This window comes from Salvelinus alpinus, chromosome 4 (genome assembly GCF_045679555.1).
Source record: "Salvelinus alpinus chromosome 4, SLU_Salpinus.1, whole genome shotgun sequence".
NCBI classification, from domain to species: Eukaryota; Metazoa; Chordata; class Actinopteri; order Salmoniformes; family Salmonidae; genus Salvelinus; species Salvelinus alpinus.
The window spans coordinates 12,966,081-12,986,283 of NC_092089.1; the positions used below are offsets into that span (position 1 = coordinate 12,966,081).

At 48.4% G+C, this 20,203-nt stretch overlaps 1 protein-coding gene across 3 annotated transcripts in view; it reads left to right on the plus strand.

Annotated features, from left to right (window-relative positions):
* Positions 1-20,203, plus strand: part of LOC139572861 (RNA-binding motif, single-stranded-interacting protein 3-like) — a 336,861-nt gene that overhangs the window by 71,602 nt on the left and 245,056 nt on the right. For all 3 annotated transcript variants that reach the window (XM_071395677.1, XM_071395676.1, XM_071395678.1), the window contains exon 2: positions 2,347-2,519. In XM_071395677.1, the coding sequence (XP_071251778.1) occupies positions 2,347-2,519 (173 nt within the window). The remainder of the gene's footprint in view (positions 1-2,346; positions 2,520-20,203) is intronic.

Genomic DNA, 20,203 nt, shown 5'->3' on the forward strand with positions numbered 1-20,203 from the left:
CCAGGGGGTTTGCAGTGGGGTTGTGAATGTATTAACATGTTGGGGGTGTACCTGGGCTCAGAGAGGTGGATCAGAAAGAACTGGGAGGGGCTGTCACAGGCAGTGGTGTCAAGACTGGCCAGGTTGAGGTAGCTCCTGTCCCAAGTGTCATATAATCAACAACCTGATAATCAACAACCTGGCGGCTGTCCTCAACCCCCCCCCTCCGGTCTGCTTGCAGACCTACAACGCAGCTGGTGGATGTTTTCTGGTCGGGTCATCACTGGCTGAGGGCGGCAGTGTTGTATATGTCCGTCCACGAAGGAGGACAAGGCCTGATGGAACTGGAGAGCAGGGTGACTGCATTTCGACTAAAGGTGGCGCAGAGATAGCTGTACCATACTGATGTCGGCTGGAGGGAACCAGCATGTGCGCTGCTGAGGAGAGCTGGCGGATTAGGGTTGGACCGGCAGCTGTTCCTCGTGAGGCTGTACTGTAGAGGCTGAGTACAGCAGGTCTCTCTGGTTTTTACTCTGCGGTGCTGAGGGCCTGACAGCTGCTAAGGCAGAAGGGGGTGTGGGTGTGGGAGGAGCCTATCTACCACAACCCAGCCATCCCTTTGAGATCGGTTCAGTCGGACACCCTGCAGAAGCCGACTGATGGCAGCGGGTTCACTAAGGCTGGGTGACCTGCGGCTGCTGGGGGAGGAGGGGGTGGAAACCCCTGGAAAGTCCTGGCACAACAAACAGGCTGCTGGACTTGTTAGATTTGAACCCTGTGAGCCTGGAGGAGGTTGAAGGGGTGTGGGAGGTAAAGCCCCCCCCCCCTGCATTACGGCACATCAGTGGCAGGGGGGGTGTCGGGCGGAGAGTACGGTGGGTTTCAGATGGAGGGGGCTCTACAAACCCCCCACAGTACCAAAGAGGTCAGGTGACCTCCAGTGGAGGGTTCTACATGGAAACCCTGGCCACTAACAGCTGGTTGGCACGAGTCGACCCGGGAGTCGGACAGGGGTGTCCTGTCTGTGTCGTTAGTGAGACTGTGAATCACGTGTTTTCTGGTTAATGCCATTAATGTTTCTGTTGGAATGTCTCTGTGTGGGAGGTTGGGGTTTACTGTTGGGGATGTTTATAACGGGGGTCAGATATTCTAATAAGGAAAAAGAGAAAATGTGTGTTGTTGAATTTTCTGTTTGCTCAGACAAAGTTGGCTATTTGGCTAACAAGGAGGAACAGGGTCAAAGGTCAAGGGACAACAGATGGGATGGTCTCTGCATGCTCTCAAGGGTGGAATTTGGTTTTAATGAAATGAAGTGAGGATGTATCATTAAAGAAAGACAAAGTTTCTCTCTCTCTCATCCCTCTCTCTCTCTCTCTCTCTCTCTCTCTCTCTCATCCCTCTCCCCTCTCTCTCTCTCATCCCTCTCCTCTCTCTCTCTCTCTCTCATCCCTCTCCCCTCTCTCTCTCTCTCCCCTCTCTCTCTCATCCCTCTCTCTCTCCTCCCTCTCCCCTCTCTCTCTCTCATCCCTCTCCCCTCTCTCTCTCTCATCCCTCTCCTCTCTCTCATCCCTCTCCCCCCTCTCTCTCTCATCCGTCTCATCCCTCTCCCCTCTCTCACTCTCATCCCTCTCCCCTCTCTCACATCACCCCATCAGAGAAAGAGACAGATAGAAGGACAGAAAGGGAGAGGGAGGAGGGGAGAGGGGAAGGGAGAGGCAGGAGGGGTGAGAGGAGAGGGATGAGAGAGAGAGATCATTTTTACTTTTTGTCTTTCTTTAATGATACATCCTCACTTAATTTCATTTAAACCAAATTCCACTCTGAAGCACGCAGAGAACATCCCATCTGTAGTACAGACCAAACAGGCCCAATTAGTTGTGTGTGTGTGTGACAGTAATTGTATGGTTGGTGGAAGTGCAGGTAATATATTAATTTCAGGGCTCAGCCTTTCTGCAGAGTGGTGACAACTAGTCATTATCACATACAGTCTACACACACACACACACACACACACACACACACACACACACACACACACACACACACCCCCTGTATAACCACTCTGTCTCTGAGAGGGAGTCAGTGTATTGTCCCCCGGTATAACCACTCTGTCTCTGAGAGGGAGTCAGTGTATTGTCCCCCTGTATAACCACTCTGTCTCTGAGAGGGAGTCAGTGTATTGTCCCCCTGTATAACCACTCTGTCTCTGAGAGGGAGTCAGTGTAGTGTCCCCCTGTATAACCACTCTGTCTCTGAGAGGGAGTCAGTGTATTGTCCCCCGGTATAACCACTCTGTCTCTGAGAGGGAGTCAGTGTAGTGTCCCCCTGTATAACCACTCTGTCTCTCTGTCTCTATCTCTCTCTTAGCAGTCCTATGCCCCTCCGCCTTCCACCATGGTCCCTCCCAGTCCCAGCCCTAACAACGGTCACCACGGAGGAGGAGGAGGCTGTAGTATGGAGCAGCTCAGTCAAACTAACCTGTACATCAGAGGACTGCCCCCTGGGACCAGTGACCAGGACCTCATCAAACTATGTCAACCGTGAGTGGAGATCTCTCTCTATTAGTGCACTGGATATGACATGTCATTACTTTACTACCTACACTGACTGGACAAGACAGGTGAATCCAGGTGAAAGGTATGATCGCTTATTGATGTCACTTGTTAATTCCACGTCAATCAGTGTAGATCAGGTATTCCCAAACTGTGGTAGGCAGGGGTATGCGCAATGCAGTCGGGGGTATGCCAAATAAAAATGTATTTAAAAAAAATGTATATAAAAAAACAGTCCATTTATATTTTCCAACGGGGCTACACATTTGGGTGAAGTTTTTTTCTCGCCTGAGTAGCCTCGTTTCACTGCCAAAAATACAATTATCCATCTAGTGTTCAGCGAAATAACAACACAATGTCAAATACAGGAAGCCTAGTCAAATAATGAACATCCAATCACATCAACCGTTACTCTCTCGCGGGAATTCCACTAACGGTCCGTATGTAGCTGCTGCTCGTTCCGTTTGCTCGAAAAATGGTTAAAAAAAGTAAGGCCCGCGTCCATAGAGACACATACCTGTTCTACTGGTAGTACTGATACTACCAGCAGTACTACACCTGCACCTGTCGACGACACAAGTTGTTCTGCTTCCACGAGCACATCCAATGCTAGCATCAGTGATTCTACATTGGTTGTTAGCCCAGCTAGCATCAGTGATTCTACATTGGTTGTTAGCCCAGCTAGCATCAGTGATTCTACATTGGTTGTTAGCCCAGCTAGCATCAGTAATTCTACATTGGTTGTTAGCCCAGCTAGCATCAGTAATTCTACATTGGTTGTTAGCCCAGCTAGCATCAGTAATTCTACATTGGTTGTTAGCCCAGCTAGCATCAGTGATTCTACATTGGTTGTTAGCCCAGCTAGCATCAGTGATTCTACATTGGTTGTTAGCCCAGCTAGCATCAGTGATTCTACATTGGTTGTTAGCCCAGCTAGCATCAGTAATTCTACATTGGTTGTTAGCCCAGCTAGCATCAGTAATTCTACATTGGTTGTTAGCCCAGCTAGCATCAGTAATTCTACATTGGTTGTTAGCCCAGCTAGCATCAGTGATTCTACATTGGTTGTTAGCCCAGCTAGCATCAGTGATTCTACATTGGTTGTTAGCCCAGCTAGCATCAGTGATTCTACATTGGTTGTTAGCCCAGCTAGCATCAGTGATTCTACATTGGTTGTTAGCCCAGCTAGCATCAGTGATTCTACATTGGTTGTTAGCCCAGCTAGCATCAGTGATTCTACATTTGTTGTTAGCCCAGCTAGCATCAGTGATTCTACATTTGTTGTTAGCCCAGCTAGCATGGACACTGACAGTTGTGAATCTGATGCAGCCGAAGAGCTACTGCCCCCTTACCCAGGAAAGCACCGAACAACAGACAGGGACGTTGGACCATCGAAGAGGTGCAAATATGATGAGAACTACATTGATTTGGGGTTCCCTTATATTGGGAGTAGTGCCTTTCCTCAGCCACAGTGTGTTATATGTTCAAAAGTACTATCTCACAACTCGATGAAACCTTCACTCTTGAGCAGACATTTAGAAACAAAACATGCCAATTTGCAAAATAAGCCACGGGAGTTTTTTGAGTGAGAATTAATACGACTTTCGAGTAGGAAGACAAGTATAAAAGCAACAGATACCATTTAATAAGGAGGCGCTAGAAGCGTCTTATATGGTGAGCTACCGAGTGGCTAGGACAGGCAAGCCCCATACTATTGTGGAGGACTTCATTCTTCTTGCTGCCGCGGATAAGGCTGGGACAATGCTGGGGGAAAAGGCCAAAAAAACTATACAGACAATGCCTTCATCAAACAACACTGTTTCACGACGCATCAGTGACATGGCAGGAGATGTTTTGAAACAATTACTGCTTCACAGACAAGCCAGTGAATTCTATGTGTTACAGCTGGATGAGTCAACAGACGTGGGGGGCGTGGCACAGCTCCTGGTATATGTCCGTTATGTTTAGGGGGGGTCAAGGGTTAGGGTTAGGGTTAGGGACCATGTAACGCTTTCACAACATACAGAAGTGCGCTGGTTATCAAGCGGCAAAGTATTGACACGTTTTTTGGAATTGAGAGACAAGCTTACATTTTCTTCTCTGACTTGTCTGATCGCTTGCATGATGACGAGTTTCTCACACGACTGGTCTATCTGGGTGATGTTTTTTCTCGCCTGAATGATCTGAATCTAGGATTACTGGGACTCTCCGCAACTATATTCAATGTGCTGAACAAAACTGAGGCTATGATTAAGAAGATGGAGCTCTTCTCTGTCTGCATTAAGGACAACACACAGGTCTTTCTGTGATTGTATGATTTTTTTGTGTGCAAATGAACTCAAGCTTACGGACAATGTCAAATGTGATATAGCAAAGCACCTGAGTGAGTTGGGTGTGCAATTACGCAGGTACTTTCCCGAAACGTATGACACAAACAACTGGATTCGTTATCCGTTTCATGCCCTGCCTCCAGTCCACTTACTGATATCTGAACAAGAGAACCTCATCGAAATTGCATCAAGCGGTTCTGTGAAAACTGAATTAAATCAGATTTTTGGATCGGGCTATACTCAGAGTATCCTGCCTTGGCAAATCACGCTGTTAAGACACCGATGCCCTTTGCAACCACGTACCTATGTGAGAGAGGATTCTCAGCCCTCACTAGCATGAAAACTAAATACAGGCACAGACTGTGTGTGGGAAATGATTTCAGACTGAGACTCTCTCCGATACAACCCAACATTGCAGAGTTATGTGCTTCCTGTCAAGCCCACCCTTCTCATTAACCTGTGGTGAGTTATTCACCATTTTCGATGAACACATTCGGTTTTATATGTAAGTTGGTTAAATAAAGAGCAAAATGATTGATTATTATTATATATTTTTTTGTGTCCTGGTCCTAAAAGAGCTCTTTGTCACTTCCCACAAACAGGGTTGTGACAAAAACTCACACTCATTCTTATGTTTAATAGATGTGTTGTATAGTGTGGCAGGCTAACAGTGATGACAAAAAAACTAATGGTGGCAACAACAAAACCTCTGGTTCCGTTAATCCCTGTCTGATATGTTCTCCATATCACTGCTCCTCCATCTCAAACTGTAACTACACAGCTACGATACTACGTAGCCTGACCCAGTGTGATGGTGTTGTCTCCTCCATCTCTCTGTGAACTAGCAGCTATGATACTACGTAGCCTGACCCAGTGTGATGGTGTTGTCTCCTCCATCTCTCTGTGAACTAGCAGCTATGATACTACGTAGCCTGACCCAGTGTGTTGGTGTTGTCTCCTCCATCTCTCTGTGAACTAGCAGCTATGATACTACGTAGCCTGACCCAGTGTGTTGGTGTTGTCTCCTCCATCTCTCGGTGTACTAGCAGCTATGATACTACGTAGCCTGACCCAGTGTGATGGTGTTGTCTCCTCCATCTCTCTGTGAACTAGCAGCTATGATACTACGTAGCCTGACCCAGTGTGTTGGTGTTGTCTCCTCCATCTCTCGGTGTACTAGCAGCTATGATACTACGTAGCCTGACCCAGTGTGATGGTGTTGTCTCCTCCATCTCTCTGTGAACTAGCAGCTATGATACTACGTAGCCTGACCCAGTGTGTTGGTGTTGTCTCCTCCATCTCTCGGTGTACTAGCAGCTATGATACTACATAGCCTGACCCAGTGTGCTGGTGTTGTCTCCTCCACCTCTCGGTGAACTAGCAGCTATGATACTACGTAGCATGACATAGTGTGTTGGTGTTGTCTCCTCCATCTCTCTGTGAACTAGCAGCTATGATACTACGTAGCCTGACACAGTGTGTTGGTGTTGTCTCCTCCATCTCTCGGTGAACTAGCAGCTATGATACTACGTAGCCTGACATAGTGTGTTGGTGTTGTCTCCTCCATCTCTCTGTGAACTAGCAGCTATGATACTACGTAGCCTGACCCAGTGTGATGGTGTTGTCTCCTCCATCTCTCTGTGAACTAGCAGCTATGATACTACGTAGCCTGACCCAGTGTGTTGGTGTTGTCTCCTCCATCTCTCGGTGTACTAGCAGCTATGATACTACGTAGCCTGACCCAGTGTGATGGTGTTGTCTCCTCCATCTCTCTGTGAACTAGCAGCTATGATACTACGTAGCCTGACCCAGTGTGTTGGTGTTGTCTCCTCCATCTCTCGGTGTACTAGCAGCTATGATACTACGTAGCCTGACCCAGTGTGCTGGTGTTGTCTCCTCCACCTCTCGGTGAACTAGCAGCTATGATACTACGTAGCATGACATAGTGTGTTGGTGTTGTCTCCTCCATCTCTCTGTGAACTAGCAGCTATGATACTACGTAGCCTGACACAGTGTGTTGGTGTTGTCTCCTCCATCTCTCGGTGAACTAGCAGCTATGATACTACGTAGCCTGACATAGTGTGTTGGTGTTGTCTCCTCCATCTCTCTGTGAACTAGCAGCTATGATACTACGTAGCCTGACCCAGTGTGATGGTGTTGTCTCCTCCATCTCTCTGTGAACTAGCAGCTATGATACTACGTAGCATGACCCAGTGTGTTGGTGTTGTCTCCTCCATCTCTCTGTGAACTAGCAGCTATGATACTACGTAGCCTGACACAGTGTGTTGGTGTTGTCTCCTCCATCTCTATGTGAACTAGCAGCTATGATACTACGTAGCATGACCCAGTGTGTTGGTGTTGTCTCCTCCATCTCTATGTGAACTAGCAGCTATGATACTACGTAGCATGACCCAGTGTGTTGGTGTTGTCTCCTCCATCTCTATGTGAACTAGCAGCTATGATACTACGTAGCCTGACCCAGTGTGTTGGTGTTGTCTCCTCCATCTCTATGTGAACTAGCAGCTATGATACTACGTAGCCTGACCCAGTGTGTTGGTGTTGTCTCCTCCATCTCTCTGTGAACTAGCAGCTATGATACTACGTAGCCTGACCCAGTGTGTTGGTGTTGTCTCCTCCATCTCTCTGTGAACTAGCAGCTATGATACTACGTAGCATGACCCAGTGTGTTGGTGTTGTCTCCTCCATCTCTCTGTGAACTAGCAGCTAGTTTAGTGTCTGTTTGTGTAGATCCAGCTACATGACTACTATTCTAATTACCAGATGATACGGCTGCTTTATTCTGCGTTATAGTTGGACTTGCTGGAGGAGTGAAAACTAGAAAAGGTGTTAAATGGCTGGTTATTATACGAGACTGGCTGGTTATTATACAGCTGGCTGGCTGGTTATTATACAGCTGGCTGCCTGGTTATTATAAGAGACTGGCTGGTTATTATAAGAGACTGGCTGGTTATTATACAGCTGGCTGCCTGGTTATTATAAGAGACTGGCTGGTTATTATAAGAGACTGGCTGGTTATTATACAGCTGGCTGCCTGGTTATTATAAGAGACTGGCTGGTTATTATAAGAGACTGGCTGGTTATTATAAGAGACTGGCTGGTTATTATAAGAGACTGGCTGGTTATTATACAGCTGGCTGCCTGGTTATTATAAGAGACTGGCTGGTTATTATAAGAGACTGGCTGGTTATTATACAGCTGGCTGCCTGGTTATTATAAGAGACTGGCTGGTTATTATAAGAGACTGGCTGGCTGGCTGGTTATTATAAGAGACTGGCTGGTTATTATAAGAGACTGGCTGGTTATTATAAGAGACTGGCTGGTTATTATAAGAGACTGGCTGGTTATTATAAGAGACTGGCTGGTTATTATAAGAGACTGGCTGGCTGGTTATTATACGGCTGGCTGGTTATTATAAGAGACTGGCTGGTTATTATAAGAGACTGGCTGGCTGGTTATTATACGGCTGGCTGGTTATTATAAGAGACTGGCTGGTTATTATAAGAGACTGGCTGGTTATTATAAGAGACTGGCTGGCTGGTTATTATAAGAGACTGGCTGGTTATTATAAGAGACTGGCTGGTTATTATAAGAGACTGGCTGGCTGGTTATTATACGGCTGGCTGGCTGGTTATTATAAGAGACTGGCTGGCTGGTTATTATAAGAGACTGGCTGGCTGGTTATTATAAGAGACTGGCTGGCTGGTTATTATAAGAGACTGGCTGGTTGGTTATTATAAGAGACTGGCTGGCTGGTTATTACAAGAGACTGGCTGGCTGGTTATTATACGGCTGGCTGGCTGGTTATTATAAGAGACTGGCTGGCTGGTTATTATAAGAGACTGGCTGGCTGGTTATTATAAGAGACTGGCTGGCTGGTTATTATAAGAGACTGGCTGGCTGGTTATTACAAGAGACTGGCTGGCTGGTTATTACAAGAGACTGGCTGGTTATTATAAGAGACTGGCTGGCTGGTTATTATACGGCTGGCTGGCTGGTTATTATAAGAGACTGGCTGGCTGGTTATTATAAGAGACTGGCTGGCTGGTTATTATAAGAGACTGGCTGGTTGGTTATTATAAGAGACTGGCTGGCTGGTTATTACAAGAGACTGGCTGGCTGGTTATTACAAGAGACTGGCTGGTTGGTTATTATAAGAGACTGGCTGGTTGGTTATTATAAGAGACTGGCTGGCTGGTTATTATAAGAGACTGGCTGGTTGGTTATTATAAGAGACTGGCTGGTTGGTTATTATTAGAGACTGGCTGGTTATTATAAGAGACTGGCTGGCTGGTTATTATAAGAGACTGGCTGGCTGGTTATTATACGAGACTGGCTGGTTGGTTATTATTAGAGACTGGCTGGTTATTATAAGAGACTGGCTGGCTGGTTATTATAAGAGACTGGCTGGTTGGTTATTATAAGAGACTGGCTGGCTGGTTATTATAAGAGACTGGTTGGTTGGTTATTATAAGAGACTGGCTGGTTGGTTATTATAAGAGACTGGCTGGCTGGTTATTATAAGAGACTGGCTGGTTGGTTATTATAAGAGACTGGCTGGCTGGTTATTATAAGAGACTGGTTGGTTGGTTATTATAAGAGACTGGCTGGTTGGTTATTATAAGAGACTGGCTGGCTGGTTATTATAAGAGACTGGCTGGCTGGCTGGTTCTGTAAAGAAAGCCTTCTGTATCGTAGTGAGTGGGTAGTAGGCTCTGAAGCCATGTTATGGTTTATACTGAGTGGGTAGTAGGCTCTGTGAAGCCATGTTATGGTTTATACTGAGTGGGTAGTAGGCTCTGTGAAGCCATGTTATGGTTTATACTGAGTAGGTAGTAGGCTCTGTGAAGCCATGTTATGGTTTATACTGAGTAGGTAGTAGGTTCTGTTAAGCCATGTTATGGTTTATACTGAGTAGGCGCTGTGAAGCCATGTTATGGTTTATACTGAGTAGGCTCTGTGAAGCCATGTTATGGTTTAAACTGAGTAGGCTCTGTGAAGCCATGTTATGTTTTATACTGAGTGGGTAGTAGGCTCTGTGAAGCCATGTTATGGTTTATACTGAGTGGGTAGTAGGCTCTGTGAAGCCATGTTATGGTTTATACTGAGTAGGCTCTGTGAAGCCATGTTATGGTTTATACTGAGTAGGCTCTGTGAAGCCATGTTATGGTTTATACTGAGTGGGTAGTAGGCTTTGTGAAGCCATGTTATGGTTTATACTGAGTGGGTAGTAGACTCTGTGAAGCCATGTTATGGTTTATACTGAGTAAGTAGTAGGCTGTGTGTAATGGTTCGTGCTACGTACTGTAGTATCATAGCTGTGTTGGTGACCTCTCGCTGTCACCCCTCCTTTTCCTGTGTAGAGGAGACGAGAGGAGACACCCCTCCCAGTCAGCCAGCCAGCCCTATCCCATCCGCTCGTCTCTCCAGTTCCTTTCCAGACCCTCACTCACTGACGTACCGCAAGGCGGGCGAGCCGCGAGCCCATGCGCCTGTCATCGACGTCAATTTGTTTTTAAATGTAATAAATCATTTTGACAGTAAACCCTCCAAAAAGTCATTCCTAAACATGTTTCATTTCCATATGTACTAGGAAGCTAAGGGTTTGCTTCAGGAAGGAAAAAAAAAATGAACAAGACAAAACATACTGATTGAAGGTATGAGATGATATGGGGGTCAGGGCTACAACGGCGCCGGTGAAATGACCTGCGCTGACTCAGGTGTTGAAACGACCATATCAGACCGAGAGTCTAATGTTTCTCAGGTCGTTATTCATGAGCTTTAGTTTAGATAAACGACCTCTCGGCAGAATCAACAGTTTCAGGATGGTAGAAACAGCTTGATTACCATAGCAACATGAGGGAAACTGGGAAGAGGGGAGGAGTTCTGTAATATCTTTACTGTCCTCAACACGTTCCAGGAAGAGATTAACCCTATAGGAAGCTCTGGGAACAGGTCGTCTGGATACTGTCCTCAACACGTTCCAGGAAGAGATGAACCTGTATAGGAAGCTCTGGGAACAGGTCGTCTGGATACTGTCCTCAACACGTTCCAGGAAGAGATGGACCGTATAGGAAGCTCTGGGAACAGGTCGTCTGGATACTGTCCTCAACACGTTCCAGGAAGAGATGGACCGTATAGGAAGCTCTGGGAACAGGTCGTCTGGATACTGTCCTCAACACGTTCCAGGAAGAGATGGACCGTATAGGAAGCTCTGGGAACAGGTCGTCTGGATACTGTCCTCAACACGTTCCAGGAAGAGATGGACCGTATAGGAAGCTCTGGGAACAGGTCGTCTGGATACTGTCCTCAACACGTTACAGGAAGAGATGAACCGTACAGGAAGCTCTGGGAACAGGTCGTCTGGATACTGTCCTCAACACGTTCCAGGAAGAGATGAACCTGTATAGGAAGCTCTGGGAACAGGTCGTCTGGATACTGTCCTCAACACGTTCCAGGAAGAGATGGACCGTATAGGAAGCTCTGGGAACAGGTCGTCTGGATACTGTCCTCAACACGTTACAGGAAGAGATGAACCGTACAGGAAGCTCTGGGAACAGGTCGTCTGGATACTGTCCTCAACACGTTCCAGGAAGAGATGAACCGTACAGGAAGCTCTGGGAACAGGTCGTCTGGATACTGTCCTCAACACGTTACAGGAAGAGATGAACCGTATAGGAAGCTCTGGGAACAGGTCGTCTGGATACTGTCCTCAACACGTTACAGGAAGAGATGAACCTGTATAGGAAGCTCTGGGAACAGGTCGTCATGGATACTGTCCTCAACACGTTCCAGGAAGAGATGGACCGTATAGGAAGCTCTGGGAACAGGTCGTCATGGATACTGTCCTCAACACGTTCCAGGAAGAGATGGACCGTATAGGAAGCTCTGGGAACAGATCGTCATGGATACTGTCCTCAACACGTTCCAGGAAGAGATGAACCGTATAGGAAGCTCTGGTAACAGGTCGTCTGGATACTGTCCTCAACACGTTACAGGAAGAGATGAACCGTATAGGAAGCTCTGGGAACAGGTCGTCTGGATACTGTCCTCAACACGTTACAGGAAGAGATGAACCGTACAGGAAGCTCAGGGAACAGGTTGTCATGGATACTGTCCTCAACACGTTCCAGGAAGAGATGAACCGTATAGGAAGCTATGGGAACAGGTCGTCTGGATACTGTCCTCAACACGTTCCAGGAAGAGATGAACCGTACAGGAAGCTCAGGGAACAGGTCGTCATGGATACTGTCCTCAACACGTTACAGGAAGAGATGAACCTGTATAGGAAGCTCTGGGAACAGGTCGTCTGGATACTGTCCTCAACACGTTCCAGGAAGAGATGAACCTGTATAGGAACCTCTGGGAACAGGTCGTCTGGATACTGGACAGACAACAATACATTACCAGATGCAAACAAATTATCATCTTTAACAGACAACATTTAACAGACAAAAGTTGTTTTGTGATGTTGTTGATACTGGTGAACCACTGTGGTCACAATATCAACAGCCCCCTATCTCTCTGGTATACGTTGTTATGCATCATTCAAGACTACGTTTAAATCGTGTGCAGCGCAATGGACCTGTGATGCACAATGTCTGGAAAGACCGTCTGGGTTGGCAATAGTCAGTATAGAAAACAGTCAGGCCAACAACCTAGACCTCAAGGCCTTGTTGAAAACAGTCAGGCCCACAACCTGGACCTCAAGGCCTTGGTGAAAACAGTCAGGCCCACAACCTGGACCTCAAGGCCTTGGTGAAAACAGTCAGGCCCACAACCTGGTCCTCAAGGCCTTGTTGAAAACAGTCAGGCCCAAAACCTGGACCTCAAGGCCTTGGTGAAAACAGTCAGTTAAACAACCTGGACCTCAAGGCCTTGGTGAAAACAGTCAGTTAAACAACCTGGACCTCCAGGCCTTGGTGAAAACAGTCAGGCCCACAACCTGGTCCTCAAGGCCTTGGTGAAAACAGTCAGTTAAACAACCTGGACCTCAAGGCCTTGGTGAAAACAGTCAGGCCCACAACCTGGACCTCCAAGGCCTTGGTGAAAACAGTCAGTTAAACAACCTGGACCTCAAGGCCTTGGTGAAAACAGTCAGGCCCACAACCTGGTCCTCAAGGCCTTGGTGAAAACACAACCTGGTCCTCCAGGCCTTGGTGAAAACAGTCAGGCCCACAACCTGGACCTCAATGCCTTGGTGAAAACAGTCAGGCCCATAACCTGGACCACAAGGCCTTGGTGAAAACAGTCAGGCCCACAACCTGGACCTCAAGGCCTTGGTGAAAACAGTCAGGCCCACAACCTGGACCCCAAGGCCTTGGTGAAAACAGTCAGGCCCACAACCTGGACCTCAAGGCCTTGTTGAAAACAGTCAGGCCCACAACCTGGTCCTCAAGGCCTTGGTGAAAACAGTCAGTTAAACAACCTGGACCTCAAGGCCTTGGTGAAAACAGTCAGTTAAACAACCTGGACCTCAAGGCCTTGGTGAAAACAGTCAGGCCCACAACCTGGACCTCCAAGGCCTTGGTGAAAACAGTCAGTTAAACAACCTGGACCTCAAGGCCTTGGTGAAAACAGTCAGGCCCACAACCTGGTCCTCAAGGCCTTGGTGAAAACACAACCTGGTCCTCCAGGCCTTGTTGAAAACAGTCAGGCCCACAACCTGGACCTCAATGCCTTGGTGAAAACAGTCAGGCCCATAACCTGGACCACAAGGCCTTGGTGAAAACAGTCAGGCCCACAACCTGGACCTCAAGGCCTTGGTGAAAACAGTCAGGCCCACAACCTGGACCCCAAGGCCTTGGTGAAAACAGTCAGGCCCACAACCTGGACCTCAAGGCCTTGTTGAAAACAGTCAGGCCCACAACCTGGTCCTCAAGGCCTTGGTGAAAACAGTCAGTTAAACAACCTGGACCTCAAGGCCTTGGTGAAAACAGTCAGTTAAACAACCTGGACCTCAAGGCCTTGGTGAAAACAGTCAGACCCACAACCTGGACCTCCAGGCCTTGGTGAAAACAGTCAGGCCCACAACCTGGACCCCAAGGCCTTGGTGAAAACAGGCCCACAACCTAGATCCTCAAGGCCTTGGTGAAAACAGTCAGACCCATAACCTGGACCTCAAGGCCTTGGTGAAAACAGTCAGTTAAACAACCTGGACCTCCAGGCCTTGGTGAAAACAGTCAGGCCCATAACCTGGACCTCAAGGCCTTGGTGAAAACAGTCAGGCCAACAACCTGGACCTCAAGGCCTTGGTGAAAACAGTCAGGCCCACAACCTGGACCTCAAGGCCTTGGTGAAAACAGTCAGTTAAACAACCTGGACCTCAAGGCCTTGGTGAAAACAGTCAGGCCCACAACCTGGACCTCAAGGCCTTGGTGAAAACAGTCAGGCCCACAACCTGGACCTCCAGGCCTTGGTGAAAACAGTCAGGCCCACAACCTGGACCTCCAGGCCTTGGTGAAAACAGTCAGGCCCACAACCTGGACCTCCAGGCCTTGGTGAAAACAGTCAGGCCCACAACCTGGACCTCAAGGCCTTGGTGAAAACAGTCAGTTAAACAACCTGGACCTCAAGGCCTTGGTGAAAACAGTCAGACCCACAACCTGGACCACAAGGCCTTGGTGAAAACAGTCAGGCCCACAACCTGGTCCTCAAGGCCTTGGTGAAAACACAACCTGGTCCTCCAGGCCTTGGTGAAAACAGTCAGGCCCACAACCTGGACCTCAAGGCCTTGGTGAAAACAGTCAGGCCCACAACATGGACCTCAAGGCCTTGGTGAAAACAGTCAGGCCCACAACCTGGACCTCAAGGCCTTGTTGAAAACAGTCAGGCCCACAACCTGGACCACAAGGTCTTGGTGAAAACAGTCAGGCCCATAACCTGGACCACAAGGCCTTGGTGAAAACAGTCAGGCCCACAACCTGGACCTCAAGGCCTTGGTGAAAACAGTCAGGCCCACAACCTGGACCCCAAGGCCTTGGTGAAAACAGTCAGGCCCACAACCTGGACCTCAAGGCCTTGGTGAAAACAGTCAGGCCCACAACCTGGACCTCAAGGCCTTGGTGAAAACAGTCAGGCCCACAACCTGGACCTCAAGGCCTTGGTGAAAACAGTCAGGCCCACAACCTGGACCTCAAGGCCTTGGTGAAAACAGTCAGACCCACAACCTGGTCCTCAAGGCCTTGGTGAAAACAGTCAGTTAAACAACCTGGACCTCAAGGCCTTGGTGAAAACAGTCAGTTAAACAACCTGGACCTCAAGGCCTTGGTGAAAACAGTCAGGCCCACAACCTGGTCCTCAAGGCCTTGGTGAAAACAGTCAGTTAAACAACCTGGACCTCAAGGCCTTGGTGAAAACAGTCAGTTAAACAACCTGGACCTCAAGGCCTTGGTGAAAACAGTCAGGCCCACAACCTGGACCCCAAGGCCTTGGTGAAAACAGTCAGGCCCACAACCTGGACCTCAAGGCCTTGGTGAAAACAGTCAGACCCACAACCTGGACCTCCAGGCCTTGGTGAAAACAGTCAGGCCCACAACCTGGACCTCAAGGCCTTGGTGAAAACAGTCAGTTCAACAACCTGGACCTCCAGGCCTTGGTGAAAACAGTCAGACCCACAACCTGGACCTCCAGGCCTTGGTGAAAACAGTCAGGCCCACAACCTGGACCCCAAGGCCTTGGTGAAAACAGTCAGGCCCACAACCTGGACCTCAAGGCCTTGGTGAAAACAGTCAGTTAAACAACCTGGACCTCAAGGCCTTGGTGAAAACAGTCAGTTAAACAACCTGGACCTCAAAGCCTTGGTGAAAAAAGTCAGGCCCACAACCTGGACCTCCAGGCCTTGGTGAAAACAGTCAGTTAAACAACCTGGACCACAAGGCCTTGGTGAAAACAGTCAGGCCCACAACCTGGACCTCAAGGCCTTGGTGAAAACAGTCAGGCCCACAACCTGGACCTCAAGGCCTTGGTGAAAACAGTTAGGCCAACAACCTGGACCTCAAGGCCTTGGTGAAAACAGTTAGGCCCACAACCTGGACCTCAAGGCCTTGGTGAAAACAGTCAGGTCCACAACCTGGACCTCAAAGCCTTGGTGAAAACAGTCAGGCCCACAACCTGGACCTCAAGGCCTTGGTGAAAACAGTCAGGCCCACAACCTGGACCTCAAGGCCTTGGTGAAAACAGTCAGGCCCACAACCTGGACCTCAAGGCCTTGGTGAAAACAGTCAGGCCCACAACCTGGACCTCAAGGCCTTGGTGAAAACAGTCAGGCCCACAACCTGGACCTCAAGGCCTTGGTGAAAACAGTCAGGCCCACAACCTGGACCTCCAGGCCTTGGTGAAAACAGTCAGTTAAACAACCTGGACCCCAAGGCCTTGGTGAAAACAGTCAGGCCCACAACCTGGACCTCAAGGCCTTGGTGAAAACAGTCAGGCCCACAACCTGGACCTCAAGGCCTTGGTGAAACATTTGCACACAAATAAAAGGACTTCAGGACACGAGGGGAGTCTCTCAAGTTGGATTGAATTTGATTGAATGTAATTCACCTTGAATACTGCAGCCCATTGTGTCTGTGGCTTTTAGCCAGACGAAAACCCTGCTGAGGTCAACAGGAAATAATGTCTGGATTTATCTCCATGCTGACTAGTTGCTTCCTCATTGTTAGGCTATTTGATTAATGTTTATAAAAAGGGTATATAGCTATAGATAGTACACTGCATAATGTAAACAATCCTTCCTAAGCTTGTGTTTTGAAGGTGTACTGACTGTATAATTTATCATTAATAGACTGGTTTTACACAAAACACCATTCTCTCCGAGCTGGGAGAGAGAGGGTGAGTCCTCGTGTCATGCAGGCTCGGGTAGCTGGATGTTAATATAGCTGATAGCTGTTTAGTGTTGCTGTTTATTTTACAATCTGTTTTAATGTCCAACTTTAATTACTGAACAAAGTAATACATTATAGCCTCCAGGCCGGCAGTCTAAACGGTAGCACTGCGACGCCGTGTATAGCTTCGTGAAACGTGAGGCTTAACATGAGAAAAACGATGACCTAATAGGCCTTGTCAATAAACATTTATCCATTAGCTAAATCAATGCTAAGCCTTGGCGCCACAGATAGCCTGTCATCGATTCGATAGGCATACAGCCGCATAGACATGTCGCAATTTCAGCACCATGGACAGCGATCGGTAGTCTATGTCAAACTCCGACCTTGCAGGGGTCCAGAGAAAATAAGTTACGCCAGTGCCCTTAGTCCCTCCTTTCCCTGGCTGGTCCCAGGTCCTTTCTAGTCCCTTAGTCCCTCCTATCCCTGGCTGGTCCCAGGTCCTTTCTAGTCCCTTAGTCCCTCCTATCCCTGGCTGGTCCCAGGTCCTTTCTAGTCCGTTAGTCCCTCCTATCCCTGGCTGGTCCCAGGTCCTTTCTAGGTCCTTAGTCCCTCCTATCCCTGGCTGGTCCCAGGTCCTTTCTAGCCCCTTAGTCCCTCCTATCCCTGGCTGGTCTCAGGTCATTTCTAGTCCCGTAGTCCCTCCTATCCCTGGCTGGTACCAGGTCCTTTCTAGTCCCGTAGTCCCTCCTATCCCTGGCTGGTCCCAGGTCCTTTCTAGCCCCTTAGTCCCTCCTATCCCTGGCTGGTCCCAGGTCCTTTCTAGCCCCTTCGTCTCTCCTTTCCCTGGCTGGTCCCAGGTCCTTTCTAGGTCCTTAGTCCCTCCTATCCCTGGCTGGTACCAGGTCCTTTCTAGTCCCGTAGTCCCTCCTATCCCTGGCTGGTCCCAGGTCCTTTCTAGCCCCTTAGTCCCTCCTATCCCTGGCTGGTCCCAGGTCCTTTCTAGTCCATTAGTCCCCCTATCCCTGGCTGGTCCCAGGTCCTTTCTAGTCCCGTAGTCCCTCCTATCCCTGGCTGGTCCCAGGTCCTTTCTAGTCCCTTAGTCCCTCCTATCCCTGGCTGGTCCCAGGTCCTTTCTAGTCCCTTAGTCCCTCCTATCCCTGGCTGGTCCCAGGTCCTTTCTAGCCCCTTAGTCCCTCCTATCCCTGGCTGGTCCCAGGTCCTTTCTAGGTCCTTAGTCCCTCCTATCCCTGGCTGGTCCCAGGTCCTTTCTAGTCCCTTAGTCCCTCCTATCCCTGGCTGGTACCAGGTCCTTTCTAGTCCCTTAGTCCCTCCTATCCCTGGCTGGTCCCAGGTCCTTTCTAGGTCCTTAGTCCCTCCTATCCCTGGCTGGTCCCAGGTCCTTTCTAGTCCCTTAGTCCCTCCTATCCCTGGCTGGTCCCAGGTCCTTTCTAGGTCCTTAGTCCCTCCTATCCCTGGCTGGTCCCAGGTCCTTTCTAGCCCCTTAGTCCCTCCTATCCCTGGCTGGTCCCAGGTCCTTTCTAGCCCCTTAGTCCCCCCCCCCCCCTCCCCTCCCTGCTGGCCCTCATAGAAGGGACCAGCTCCAGGCTTCCCCCTCCCCTCCCTGCTGGCCCTCTTGGCTTCAGGCCTCACTGTGAAAGATCTTTCATTAAACCTGGAAACTGCCAAACGGACAGTCACATTTGGTGAAAGGTCAGGTTGGGGTATGTGTGGTAGTGAGGGGCTGGAGGGACTTTGCCACAGGCGCTCTATCTCCCTCTGTTTCTCTTTCTCTCTCTCTTCCCAACTCCCTCTGTTTCTCTCTCTCTCTTTCCAACTCCATCTGTTTCTCTCTCTCTTTCCAACTCCATCTGTTTCTCTCTCTCTCTAACTCCCTCTCTATCTCTCTCTCTCCCCATCTCCCTCTGTTTCTCTCTCTCTCTCTCTCTCTCTCTCTCTCTCTCTCTCTCTCTCTCTCTCTCTCTCTCTCTCTCTCTCTCTCTCTCTCTCTCTCTCTCTCTCTCTCTCTCTCTCTCTCTCCAACTCCCTCTGTTTCTCTCTCTCTCTTTCCAACTCCCTCTGTTTCTCTCTCTCTTTCCAACTCCCTCTGTTTCTCTCTCTCTCTTTCCAACTCCCTCTGTTTCTTTCTCTCTCTCCTTTGTGCCAACCACACCCTAGGGCTGGGCCACGTACTGTTAGTAACATTTTAGCCAAATACTGTTATACTAGCTGTCTAGTCTGTGTTTTATAAATTGACCAAATACTTATTTTCCACCATAATCTGCAAATAAATTCATTAAAAATCCTACAATGTGATTTTCTGGATTTTTTTTTCTCATTTTGTCTGTCATAGTTGAAGTGTACCTATGATGAAAATTACAGGCCTCTCTCATCTTTTTAAGTGGGAGAACTTGCACAATTGGTGGCTGACTAAATACTTTTTTGCCCCACTATATATATATATATATATATATAGAGAGAGAGAGACTAACACAAACAGAGAGAGGGTGGATAGAGAGAGATAGAGAGAGATAGAGAGAGAGAGAGAGAGAGAGACTAACACAAACAGAGAGAGGTTGGATAGAGAGAGAGAGAGAGAGAGAGAGACTAACACAAACAGAGAGAGGTTGGATAGAGAGAGAGAGAGAGAGAGAGAGAGAGAGAGAGAGAGGAATAGATGGGTAGACGGTGTAATAAACAGAACGATTGAGAGACGAGCAGATGACTGTATTGTCTGAATATGAGTTGGTTTTGACCCTGAGGTCAACTCTCTGTTTACAGCCAGGCAGTATTCAGTAGACAAATGAACAGCAGCATTACAGCCTGGAACTCCCACATCCTGGCACTGGAAGGGCAGGCTGGAACATGTATAAAACAATGCTCTCTTGGGCCAGTTGTGAAATATTTAGCAACAAAAAGCAGCTTTAGTTTTTTATTTTATGAACCTAAGACAACTTGTGAACAATCTGGGTCATGTAATGTGTCTGTTTCATAAAGAAAACATGAAAACATTCACATATCTTGATCTTATGTAATATCTCTCTGCTTACCATGCTAACATTTCAAATCCTATTTTAACCTCCCTCCCTCCCTCCCGCCCTCCCTCCTTCCTTCCTTCCCTCCCTCCCTCCCTCCCTCCCTCCCTCCCTCCCTCCCTCCCTCCCTCCCTCCCTGCCCTCCCATACTCACTCCCTCCCTCCCTCCCTCCCTCCCTCCCTCCCTCTCCTCCCTCCCGTCCTCCCTCCTGCCCTCCCATACTCCCTCCCTCCTGCCCTCCCTCCCTCCCACCCTCCCTCCCTCCCTCCCCTGGCCCAGAGTTTGATTTATAAACAGTAGTCAGATGACTGATCATTACAGTGTTACATTAGCAGTATAATACTGTGATGAATGTGTTCTCCTTACGGCGACAGAACAAATGATCCCTCCTTTATTAAACGCCTCCGTCCAGATATAGTGTTTCTCTCTCTCTCTCTCTCTCTCTGTCTCTCTCTCTCTCTCT